Source organism: Notamacropus eugenii, chromosome 4 (assembly GCF_028372415.1).
Source record: "Notamacropus eugenii isolate mMacEug1 chromosome 4, mMacEug1.pri_v2, whole genome shotgun sequence".
Lineage (NCBI taxonomy): Eukaryota > Metazoa > Chordata > Mammalia > Diprotodontia > Macropodidae > Notamacropus > Notamacropus eugenii.
In genome coordinates, this window is record NC_092875.1 from 240,837,415 (window position 1) to 240,850,668 (window position 13,254).

The window sequence follows — 13,254 nt, forward strand, 5'->3', positions numbered from 1 at the left end:
ACACTCTACAATAGCTTGCATACCTTTTACTATCTATTCTCTATTTACTACCTATCTGATAGATCTATCTATCTATCAATAGCCAGTGATCAAGACTGGCTATTGCAGAGCTGATCAGTTTCCCAAACAAGAAATGAATATATACAGCAGAGTTGTTAAGTTGAAAATGTGCACGCATTTCATTGTCTCAGAATTAGACGGAGCCACGTGGTTGATTTAGTTAGCATAAAGTCTGTAGCTCATTTTTCCCTGTAATTACTCTGAATGTTACACCAGCTTGTTTTTAAGAATCCAACCCTAAATAGGATAGAGGGAAATATAGTTAGTCTTTCACAACATGAGTATTATAGAAGTGTTTTGCATGACTATACATGTACATCTATATCGAATTGCTTGCCCTCTCAATGCAGGTAGATGGGGAGGGAGGAAGGGAGAGAATTTGGAATTCAAAGTTTTAAAAAATGAATGTTAAAAATTGTTTTTACGTGCAACTGGGAGATAAGATACACAGGCAATGGGATATAGAAGTCTAGCTTACCACAGACAAATAGAAAGGGAAAGGAAAAAGAGAAAGTAGGGGTGTGATAGAAAGGAGGGCAGATTGGGGGAAGGGATAATCAGAATGCATGCTTGTCATGGAGGGGAGGGAAGAGATGGGGAGAAAATTTGGAACTCAGAATCTTGTGGAAGTGAGTGCTGAAAACTAAAATAAATAAATAGAAATGGTAGGGGGGAGAGAAGAATCTAAATCTACCAAGCCATGGATCAGGAGATTAGGCTTCAAATAGAATATAGATTTGCTAATAATGATAATATTATAGAGCATTTATATGGAACTTTAAGGTTTATAAAACAGTTTACAAATATTATATCATTTAGTCCTGATGACCCAGGGAGGTATTATTATTATTATTATTTTACAGATGAAGAAGCTGAGGCAAATAAAATTTAAGTGACTCATCCAGGGTCACAGAACTAGTAAGGATCTAAGGCCAGATCTGAATATGAATCTTCCTGACTCCAGGTCCCGTATTTTATTCACTTTATCACCTAGCTGCCAAATTACAATATTCTTGAAAATATGGATGTAAATAAAATTTCATTTAAACAAAGCCTCCTTTTTAGCAGAAGTCATTGGCTTATGGGTAGCTAGGTGGCACAGTGGATAGAGCACCAGGCTTGGAGTCAGGAAGACCTATGCTCAAACCCATCCTCAGACACTTGTTAGCTATCACTTGGGCAAATCACTTCTCCGTTTGCCTCAGTTTCCTCATCTGTAAAATGAGCTGGAGAAGGAAATGGCAAACCACTTCAGTATCTTTGCCAAGAAGACCCCAAATGGAGTCACAAAGAGTCAGACAGAACTGAACAGCAACAGCACTGGTATATCCCTTTTAAAGGTGAAAAATCTTTGCATAATGTGAACAACAGTCTCTTTATGCATCTTGCAAATGAATACCTTTGTGTGGTATGCATATGGAATTTGGTACACAGGACATAGGACAAAAATGGGGATTTGGATGCTCATTCATTGGACTTGTATTTTTTATTTGAATTTTAGCCAGGTACATGTCAATGGAATTACTGATACAGAAGAAGAAAGAATTAAAGAAGCTGCTGCCTACGTTGCCAGGAGAAATCTTCTGGCTACTGGTGAAGGCATCACCACCACCAAGAAGTCCGCGGTATCTTTGCAGGAAGAAGAGCTTTTTGAGAAGAAATCAAGGAAAGTGGCCATACGGGAGAAGGCAGAACGCCTGGCACTGAGAAAAACAGTAAGAGTGGACAAATAAGTCATGTTGCCAAAGGGTAGCATGCATGCAGTCTGTTTTAGATAGAAGATTTCCTTCAAGTGCCTAAAACACATGAAACTGCAGGGGCTGAGGGAAGCAGGAGTAAAGACAAAACAGAAAGTCAAAGGAAACAAGCTAAACAATTTTTGTCTTCATGTTAAACTCTGAAACATTTTAAAGAGCATTGAGAAACCCATTGAAGGGAGGGAGAATCCCTTGCTCTAGATTAGGATTAAGAAAACCTTAATGAGCTTTAAAGGCTCATAAAAAATCATTTGCCAAATCTATAAAAGATCATCAGAACAAATTATAACCTTTTAGAAGCAAACTTAAGGCTCTGAATGAAAATCAAACCCTAATGGTTTAAAATTGTGGTTTATTTATCATTTTTTTTTTTTAGGGAGATAGAATATTTTGATTTTGGAATGGTTTTGTTAACATTTTTTTTTCAGTTAGAAGAAACTGAGGAATTTCATAGAAAGTTGAATGAAGATAGCCTCCTCCATGCTCCTGAGTTTGTCATCAAACCTCGTTCCCATACTGTCTGGGAGAAACAGAATGTCAGATTACACTGCTCTGTGTCAGGCTGGCCAGAACCACGGCTCACATGGTAGGTTGTACCTTTATAAGAATTATTGATAGAAACAATATACATGATTTCTAATTTAGTTGTTACCACCAACAGACTCGATTTGGTCTCCTAGTGTGTAAAAATCAATGAAGACAGTTTCTAGTTTGAAGGATTGTCAGGAAGGATTATGATGCTGGACTGTGTATTTTATGTAAGAGAAAGAGAATGTCTTTGTGATGATGACATTACTGTTTCCACATCTTACATGCAGTATTGAAAGCCCCTTAAGTAAAACCAAAATCTATGGCCACAACTAGAGTAGGGGTCTTTTTTTCTTGAATGTTTTTCAATAGTTGTCTAATGTCTTTCTGAGCCCTAGATTGCAAAATGACCTACAATGGGTACTGGGGCTCTGGCCACAGACGGCAGGCCCTGGAAAGAGTTAAGCCAGTTTAAAGAGAAGCCTTTTCTTTTTAATTCTTTGACACCTCTAACATGTGTGTTTTGTGTGGTGTTTGCCTTATTCTCACATGTGATGTGGAGAGCCATGCATGCTGAAAGAATAAAAGATACATGAAAGTGAATATTCACCCGTGGAATTTTTTCCTTTCTTTCCTACGATAATGAACACTTTTGACTACTAATGATGAAGATGGATAAAATCATTCATTTTTTTCTTTAGTTTCCCAAGGTGACTTCTCAAGGAGCAATTTGTAACCACACACACACGCACGCACACACGCACACACGCAAATCCATTTGTGAAAGCATCTGTAATTGATGATGTGCTGGGTTTTCTTGCTTTTGTATAAACCATTTCCTTAGCCTCATAAACTTGAAACCCAGAGAATAGAAACCAAAGTCAGTAATCACTAACAAGACAACAACAGGGAGGTCCATCAGAAACCAGGGGACTAGTGACATCCTCTGGTGAAGGCAAAACGTTTTATCAATAATCAGGCTTAAGTTCATAAAGGGCCCTAGCTATGGTGAGGAACAAATTCTCCCTGTGCCTCATCCTTCCCCGTTGCGGTAGCAAGGTGAACAATCAAAAACACTTTCGTTTCCCGTTGAAATTGACAACTTCTCAATTTACCTGGTATAGATTACAGTCATTTCCTGGTTGTTGGATGTTGAGCTTTTCCAGTGGAGGGGATTAGGAAAGAAGAGGAAGACTTTTTGGGGAAGAAGGTAGGAGTCACTGAAGAGATAGAAAAAGAGAGAGAGAAAGAGAGAGAGACAGAGACAGAGACAGAGAGACAGACAGAGACAGAAACAGAGACAGAGACAGAGAATTTAAGTTCTTACTATGTCCAGTCTTTCTCATTAAAAACCATGAGGACAACTTTCAGTACATTTTTGTCTCAAAAGTTCTCTGTTGCTAACAAAATGTATTCCTCTACCATGCAGATACAGCACCATAAAAAATCTAAAATATTTCAGATAGATTGGGTGTTTGGGGTTCCTTATAGAGAGATGGACTTACTGCAGATGGTCCTAAATGTTTTCACACTCTTGTTAGAACTAGTGATGATTTGTTGTGCCCCAAATGATCTTCATTATTTGAGCATACATTTTGTCAAAGTTGATATTATTGCTAATGGCTATTCCTCAAATGGAATATAAATATTTTTGCAACATAGCAGCTATATTTGAGTTTGAATAAGAACAAATGTGACAATTGTTTTTGCAGAAACAATAAGCCACAATGGAGACTGACCTCCCCAAACTACATTTAGATTTCATGCAGACTGCCTGTTAAAAATCAAAATAAGTTCAAGTAGAGGTGGAAATCTAGAAATTGTCAAGAACAGAACTGCCTGATACACCTGCCCATGACAGAATTTCAACCATATTAGGAATAAAAATATAGTCAGCATCCTTTTAGGCATATGAATCAAGAGGTATGGGCATCTTAAGCCTTCACTTTGGGATTTGATGTGTTTACTTCACTAACATTTGAATACAAAGGTGACTCACCACCTTCAAACAATCCAATTAGATATTTGTTAAATACGTATTAGGGTTAAAGTTTTGTGTACTATATAGTCTCCAAGGAAATAAAGGTGAAAAACCATGGTCTTTGACCTTAAGTACTTTTACTCCAATAGGGAACAATAGTTGAGGGGAAAGAGGCACAAAATTTGTGTACAAAATGCACAGAAATAGATATAATGATAATAGCTAACATTTACATTGTGTTTTAAAGTTTGTAAAACACTCTGTGCATGTCATTTCATTTGATCATCACAACTCCAAGAGATAGGTACCATTATTATCCCCATTTTACAGATAAGGAACCTGAGACTAAGAGGGATTGTGACTCGTCTATGATCACACAGCTTGTAAATGTCCGAGGCAGGATTTGAATTCAGGTGTTCCTTACTCCATCTCCATCTCTGTCACCTAGCTGCCTAGCTATATTGATACAGGGTAACAATGATATTAATGCTCACATATTTCTTGTAGGATTACAAATTTCCTTGTGAGGTAGGCAGACCAAGAATTATTATTCCAGTTTTAAAGGTTTTCCTCACTAAACAGTCTCAGAGATGCAAAGAATATAGTGAAAGGTCACACAGCTAATTAGTGTCAAAGCCAGTATCTGAACTAGGTTTAGGTCTCCTGATTCCAAGTCTAGCTCTCTCAGTGATAAGAGAACAAGGTAAATAAAGACAACATTACTCTAAAAAAAATACAAAAGGAGCACCGCCTCTAGTTTGGGTACTAGGAAAAACCTCTTAGAAAAGGCAACTCTCATTCTGGTCCTTGAACAATAGAAGAATTTTACCAGGTTGATATGAAAGAGTATCTTCCAGGCCTTTCTGAATATGCTGAGGTAAGAGGGTACAAGATAAAATACAAGAAAGAATTTTTCAGTGTTTCTGGATGGTAGAGCACAGAAAAGGAGTCATATGAAATAAGGTTGAGAAAGTAAGTCCAAGGTAAATTTCAGTGGGCCTTGAATGCCAGGTTAAAAAGTTACTTTATACCATAGATGATAGGGAACCATGAAGATTCTTGAGTAGGAGATTGACATGGTGGACATGTTTTAGGAAATTTATTTTGGCAGCCACACAGTGAAAATCTGTTTCTGGAGGTAACAAATCTCTCTATCATGACCTCAGCTCCCTAATCCACTCCATGCTGGGATTAGCACCAAGCTAAGCAAAACTGTGATACCTTCTGTGAAACTTTCCCTTGAGTCGGGATGATAGCTAAGCATTTGGCTGTCATAGGTCTTACCTACTGATGCGAAAACTTCATGGAAAACTAAAATTATGAGTCAGTTGTCAACAAAACTAGTAACTAAATAGTATTGTTACATAGTATTAATAAATCTGAACAAAGATTTTCCTTTGATAAGCCAAAATGTGACTAATGCCCTGGAACACAATTAAGAACTGACTATAGTATTTAACAATGATACACTATAGTTCCGAATTCCCTGGATTCCCTGGAATGGGATTCCTAGATTTCCTGGACTGTGGATTCTTTAGAAACTGTAAAAATATCTTAAATAATTTTAATTCATATATGTATGTATAAATTCATATTTACACATATCATATATGTAAATATGCATTTATATATACATACATGTATAGGAAATGTAGTTTTCAGAAAAATATCATTCCCTTATAATAGCTAGGGAAACTTACAGTTTACATTTAGCAGATTTTCTTTTTTACCCCATTTAAATATTACCACCTTTAAAAAAGAAAAATAAGAATCATGCCCTGATATGTTCACTGACCATTCCCTAGCAGAACTAACAGGCAGGTAGGTTGCCTAGTGAATACAGCCCTGAGCCTGGAGTCAGGAAGACCTGGCTTTAAGGCCAGGCCAAAATTTGGCCTCGCATATTTATCAGCCGTGTGACCCTGAGCAAGTAACTTTACCTCAGTCTACCTAAGTTACCTCAACTGTAAAATAGGGATCATAATACCATCTCCCACCCAGGGTTGTGGAGAGAACCAAATGAGATAATATTGGTAAAACACTTAGCACAGCACCTGGCCTATAGGAGGCACTTTCATTAAATGGTTGTTTCTTTTCTGACTGACAAGGCAACCAAACCTGACGACACAGGCCACATTCTGCCCAAGTAGTCCCTGACTTGTCTATCCAGAGGATAGGTCACATCTTCTGTTCTCATAAGTCAAAGCTGTTCATTGCAATTCAACTCTACAAAGTATTTTCCTGTATCTTGGGTATAGTACCATTTAGAGACAGAAGGGACCTTACAGACCATATAGTCCAACCTCCTCATTTTACCAATTAAGGAAACGGACCCATAAACCTCAAATTCATCTAGGTGGTAAAAGAGCCACTATTTAAACTCAAATTTTCTAATTCTAAATACATTGCTTTTCTTAAGAAAGTCTGGCTGCCTTGGAATTAGCATCTCAGCAATAAGTTGAGACATTGTCATACTTAGGAAAAAAATATCCTTTTTGGGGGGCTGCTACTCCTCTTCATTTTCACCACCAGCTTATGTTCTCTTTTGCTTGACAAGAAAAAAGATAAAGGGGTGAAGGAAATAGAGGTGCCACTCTCCACAGACTAAAGATGGGAATGTTCATGGTGAAAAAAGAACCTGGATTCAAATCCTGCTTCTGATGCCTGCTGTGGGCATGACCTAGGACGAGTCATTCAACCTCTACTTGGACTTCAGCTCCCTTGTCTATAAAATTAGGGAGTTGAATCAGATGACCTCTGGAACCCCTTCCAGATAGAGAGCCGTGAACTTACATGAGATGGATGTCCCAGCTCTGTGGCCAATCACAGAATTCTAATCTGAGCTGGACGAGACCTTAGCAGTCTCACATCTGGTCCAGCCTCTAATTATAAAGATGAAGAAACTAAGGATTTCAGAAGTCAAGTGATTCACTCAAAGTCATGTCATTTAGTTCTCAGCAAAGATAACTCATTTTTGTAACACTTTAGGTCTTAAAAGCTTTCCTTTTAGCATCCCTAAGAGCCAAGAAGGGCAAATTCCATTATCTCCATTGTACAAATGAAAAAACTGAGATTTAGAGAAAGTAAGTGACTTTCCTAGGGATGAACAGCTAGTGTGTGTGTGTGTGTGTGTATAAAATTTGTGTGTGTATGTGTGTGTAGATATATGTTTATGTGTATATAAATTATATTTGTGTATATATATATATATATATATATATACATGTATATTTATATATGTGTATGTGTGTGTATATATGTGCTGGAACTTGAATTTCCAGTTCAGTGGACTCTTTGTGACACCATGCTTCTGTTTAGTGCTCCTATATGTATAATATTTTGCTACAACTATTTCTGGTCCTAATCACCCAACTCCACCAAATTCTCTGCCATCCTTCACAAGCACATGGGGCTTGCATTGTTGGCCTTCCTGAATAGGGTGTTGCACAGTTTCCACTAGGCATGATCAGAATTCAAGTGTCCCCATGGTCTTAGCAGATGGCATAGCTATAGAGCAGCTGTTTTCCTGCCAATCATCCATTGTCATCATATCTATTTCAATCAAGTCCAAGGCTTACCCTGAAATTACTAAGTGAAATTAATAACCATTATTCCTCAAGACCAGATTGCAGGTATGTTTGATTGGAATGCAAAAAGTATCCCCTTCAGGAAAATCAAATATATCTTTCTTAAGTACCTGTATGTTCTGTGTACTCCACAAGTTGTTGGACCTCTTTCTGAGTGTAAAAATCTGAGAGTGGCTGCAAATGCAACACTAATGTCAGCAAAAATGAAGAGGGAGTTTATTTTAATGTAAGGATACTTTCTTTCCTCTGGGCCTGCTTCCTGAATCTGTAAAAGGGGGTGGGAAAGGATGAGATCATTCCATCCTATTCCAATACGCTTGTTCATTTCAGTCATGTCTGACTCTTTGGGACCCCATTTGGGGTGTTCTTGGCAGAGAGTGGTTTGCCATTCTCCAGTTCATTTTACAGATGAGGAAACTGAGGTAGACAGGGCAAAGTGACTTGCTCAGAGTCACATAGCTAGTAAGTGTCTGAGGTTGGATTTCAAACAGGTCTCCCTGACTCCAGGACAGGCACTCTATCTATACTACCTACCTGACATAATACTAAAAGTTTTTTGTAAATAGAGGGGGGGAAAAGCCATTAATTATACCTAAAAAGCATACTATTACCAGATCTAATCAGGTTCCTAGGCTTGCCGGTCTGAATAATTTTTATAAATGGAAAATTTTTATTGGACTCTGTAAGTAATGACACATTTCCTCACCAAGATGATTATTGGTAGTACTGGATGGGCTTAATTAAAAGGGTTTAAAATACATGCTTAGGGATTCTTAAGTCTTTTCTTTCTCTTTCCAAATATGGGGGTGGTTCCTGTTGGCTCCAAGGCATCAGAAAATAGAAATGGAAAGGAAATTGATATCAAACCCTTCTAATGACACAATCTATCATTATATGACTATTCCAGGAATATCAATCTTTGGAAGAGAGAGCATCTCATTAGGAAAAACTCTATCCTACTGGAGTTGGAAATCATCATCATTATATTTCTTTACTCTATTACAGTCATTTACCATATTGTCCAATTCAGTTATGATTCTGTCACACCAGAGAAATGATTATTTTAAAAATAGGATTACAGGCAATTACTTACATTTCCTAATAACTTCCTCCACATAGATGTTTTGACATTCTTCTTAGAGATCATTGCTATTCATTAATACCAAAATATATTTTAGTGTGACATGTGTCCCCCAGAGAATTAGGACTTGTCAGTAACAGCTACCCACTCAAACGTGAGAACAGAATTAATAAAGGAGTTTAATGACAAGAAGCAGTCAAATTGAGGGATGGGGGAATTCCAACATCTGTTAATTTGAGTTGAAAGATGGTTTGCCTGGCATTCTCTGATGATACAAAAAAAAAAAAAAAAAGAATGTAAAATTTCATTCTCTTGCTCATGTTTCTTAGTGCCTGGAAGCTTTATTTGTCAAGGTTAACCCACCTTGCTCCTCCCTGAGCAAATTACTTTTGTCCCTCAGTTTCCTCATTTGTAACATGAGGGAGTTGGACTAGATGACTTCTTCTAACTCTGATTCTATGAAACATGAATTAGGTCCAAAAAGACATTTCTATAAGACATGAAGACTTGGGTTGTGTTTAGCATAAACTGCCTCTTGAGGTTTCCCCCGAGACATCCTTATGCTCATTCATTAATATTATTTTATAGGCAATGGATAAAACAAATCTGGGGGACTTTGGAATCAAGAACTGTTAGGGGACTTTAAGAAATCTTTTGGCATATAACACCAAGATGTCTGTTCACTCTCCAACATTAGCTGTTGACTAGGCTGCCTTAGAACTTCACTTTCCAGAAATAACAAATTGTGGGTGTATTCTCTCTACCAATAAGTATTACAGATCAGATAAAAATCCTTTTATTCTTGGCTGACTAGTCACTGATGGCACCTCGACCCCACCCCCACCCCAACTTGAATGCCTGGATTTAGCTGCTCAGTAAAATATTTCCTGACAGATTCCCTACAGCGTGTAATTGAATGGTTCCCTGACTTCTGCCAGTTTAAAACATAAAGATTTCTTTTATTAGTAGGCAGAATACCTAAGGAAAAGACGCTCAGGGCTCAGTGAGAGACTTGCCTCCTCTTTTGTGTCTGTGGTTTTTAAAAGATCAGCTTTGATTCTCCATGAGCTCATAATCGAAAGGGCAGGAACTCCCAGCTGTGTGGATGGCATGAAATCATTAAGTCAAACAGAAAAAAAAAAGACCTTTGGTGAGGGAATGTGAGGAACTAAGAACCCCTGATTAAGCCAGAACTTTATAAGAAGCTGATCATCTTCGATCAGAAGCCAAGTGGTTGTCACTTAGTTGTTTCTTCCAGCAGCTTATAGTCTCTTATAGTCAGTCTCTCCTGATCCCAAAGGGAACAACTGACATTCCGATACTCGGAAAACTAAAGCAAGGCAGGGACCTCCTCTATCCCATATGAAATGGCTCAGGCCAGTAAAGCAGAGAAGCTGTTTTGCTTTCTCTTTGAATGCTCATTCATTTAGTAGGCAGTCTATTTCTTGTAGAACAGACTTGTCAGGATTCTATGTCTTTTCAAAGTTTTGTTTGTAGCTAGCATTGCTTATGAAATCAAGAAGCATATCATGTAGGGCTTTAAATTAGATGGCAAATGTATCAGAGTATAGCCTTTATTGTAGATAACCAAAAACTGGAACCTAACTAAATGGAATTCTCAGTAAATTGTAAACACACACACACACACACACACACACACACACACACACACACACACACACACACACACACACACACACACACCACTAACCACCACCACTGGGCCATCTCCAGTCATTCTGATCTATATCTGGCCTCTGGATCCAGAGGGCCACAGAGGAGAAAAGTGAGACTGGTGACTTTGCACAGCCCTGCCTCACTTAAATCCAATTCATTTGCAAGTCATGGCATCATCTTCCTAATGTCATGGTCTTCTTCAAGAATGAAGGACAAAACACACATTCACACACACACACACACACACACACACACAAAACAAAAACAAAACCCCTATAATTTTCAGGGTATAATTTTCAGTTATTATTCATAATGCCTATGCCATCAACATGTACAGTACAGCACAATCACAACTGATGTTTAGCAGGATGATCCTGAGAATGGATTAGATCTTTAGCCTTCAAAAATAATCATCTCACCTATAACCCTATTGTGATGGGTGAGGCAGTAATATGAACTAAGAGATCTAAGAAAAATTTTCAGTAACATAGGTTGAAACAAAATAGATATCCCAATAATCCATGGTTAACCAGAATTCCCTGCTTCTCTGCATATGCTAGATTAGACATCACCATATAATAATACTACAAATATTAATGCAGTTCTTGGATTTATATAATCTTTCTTCCAGGGAACTGAAAGCATCTTATTCACAATTTATTATTTAGTCTTACAAGAACCCCGAGAAGTGGTAGGGAGTACTTGAATCGAACAGATGCCTTCTGTATTGCATTAGTGTTTATATTGGGACTGGAGCAAGGCTGCCTCTTTTTGTGATATGCATAAATAAAATCATAGAATATAAGAAAAAAGGGAATCTTTAAGACAAACTCATTTGACTCTTCCACTGTAAAGCAGAGAGAGTTGTGTCTCTGAAAGATAGAGTTATTTGTCCAAGATCATACAGCAAAATCAGTGGGAGAGGTGAGATGAAAACCCAAGTGTACTCAGGGTCTGCCAGAGCTGGTTCATACCAGTTTGTCGAAGCAGATTGTTAATTTTTCAGTGTGAACATTCATACCTCAGAAATTAGAAAACACTACAAATTAAGGCTTGATTTATTGTTGTGTTGATTCAGACTTAAGAAAATGGTGGAGAAAATGTTAATAACGCATATGAAAGTTAAACGTGTTGTATATACATCTCCTGTCCCCTTCCTCCAGCTAACTGTTAAACATTTACCAGTATACTGTTTCTGAGTCCCTCTTTTTACTTTCCTTTATTATAAAATAATGGCTTTTAGAGCTCTAAGGGAACTTAGGGATCATTTACTTCAATATCCTCATTTTGCAGATGAGGAAACTGAAGCCCAAAGGGAAGAAATTATTTCTTCAATGTCACCAAATGACCCCTCTGGTGTGGCTCCTCCTCCCTAAGCCTTTCATTTTGTTATCATGTTTGCAAAACTCCTAGAGGAACTAAAACAAGACAAACTGAGAACCAGTGGAATTAGGATATAAGTATAAATAACTTATGAAGCAATTTATGAATAGCATACGAATCACTTAGCCTCCATATTTGAAAGTCAAGTATTATGTGCAGAAAATATGTAAAAGGAAAATCCTATTTGAGGGCCACCACCACTTATAATTCCAGTGCCAAAGAGAAATAATTTAGAGTCCAGGAGTAGGAAACCTGCGGCCTCGAGACACACGTAGCCTCAAATTTTAGACCTTAGTCAGAAGTGATGATCAAAGACCAGATTTTTAATATCATTAACTTGTTCCTCCTTGGCCAGACCACGGCTGCCTAGGAGAAAGAGAAAGTCTTTTGTGTGTGTCTTTTATGTGTTTTAGATTATTAAGTCTTCAAAAGCAAAAGTCATGCCACTGTGTTGGATAATAATCCAATATGTTAATAAGTTGTTATTATAATGATTAATAAGAGCATCAAATAATACAATTATCATTAATGATTATAACAAACTTGTTTTTGATTGGTTTTCAGTTGTGTCCTACTCTTTGCGACCTCATTTGGGGGTTTGTTGGCAAAGATACTAGAGTAGTTTGCCATTTCCTTCTCCAGCTCATTTTATACATGAGGAAACCGAGGCAAACTAGGTTGTGACTTACCCAGGGTCACATAGCTATGATAACTGCCTGAGGCCAGATTTGAACTCATGAAGGTGAGTCTTCCTGACTCCAGGCCTCACACTCTATCCACGGAGCCACCCAGCTGCCCAACAAGCTTATATACAACAGGTATTTGGCAAATGATTTTTAATTACATTAATATTCATTCATCAATTTATTCTTAACAATAATTTGTCATCATATACAATCATGTTAGCAGCAAGGAAATTTTGATCTTAAACTAGACCAACCACAAAATCTCTATTGTATTAAGCACAGCAAATTCCTAACAAATACCGGGAACTGACACAACTTCATCACGTGTATACTCTCAATACAGTCCCATTTTTTAGGTGATACAATCAAAGCCCTGTACATCAAACGGACATACATTTTCTTCAAATGGATCATGGACATGAGGTGGCTAGGTGGTTCAGTGGACAGAGCACTGGGTCTACAGTCAGGGAGACTCCTCTTCCTGAATTCAAATCTAGCCTTGGACACTTCCTAG

The 13,254-nt window shown here is 37.7% G+C and overlaps 1 protein-coding gene across 5 annotated transcripts in view; it reads left to right on the top strand.

The window, feature by feature from the left end:
• MYOM1 (myomesin 1) overlaps positions 1 to 13,254 on the top strand; it is a 165,339-nt gene that overhangs the window by 26,436 nt on the left and 125,649 nt on the right. For all 5 annotated transcript variants that reach the window (XM_072604308.1, XM_072604307.1, XM_072604306.1 and 2 more), the window contains 2 exons: positions 1,562 to 1,775; positions 2,246 to 2,403. In XM_072604308.1, the coding sequence (XP_072460409.1) occupies positions 1,562 to 1,775; positions 2,246 to 2,403 (372 nt within the window). The remainder of the gene's footprint in view (positions 1 to 1,561; positions 1,776 to 2,245; positions 2,404 to 13,254) is intronic.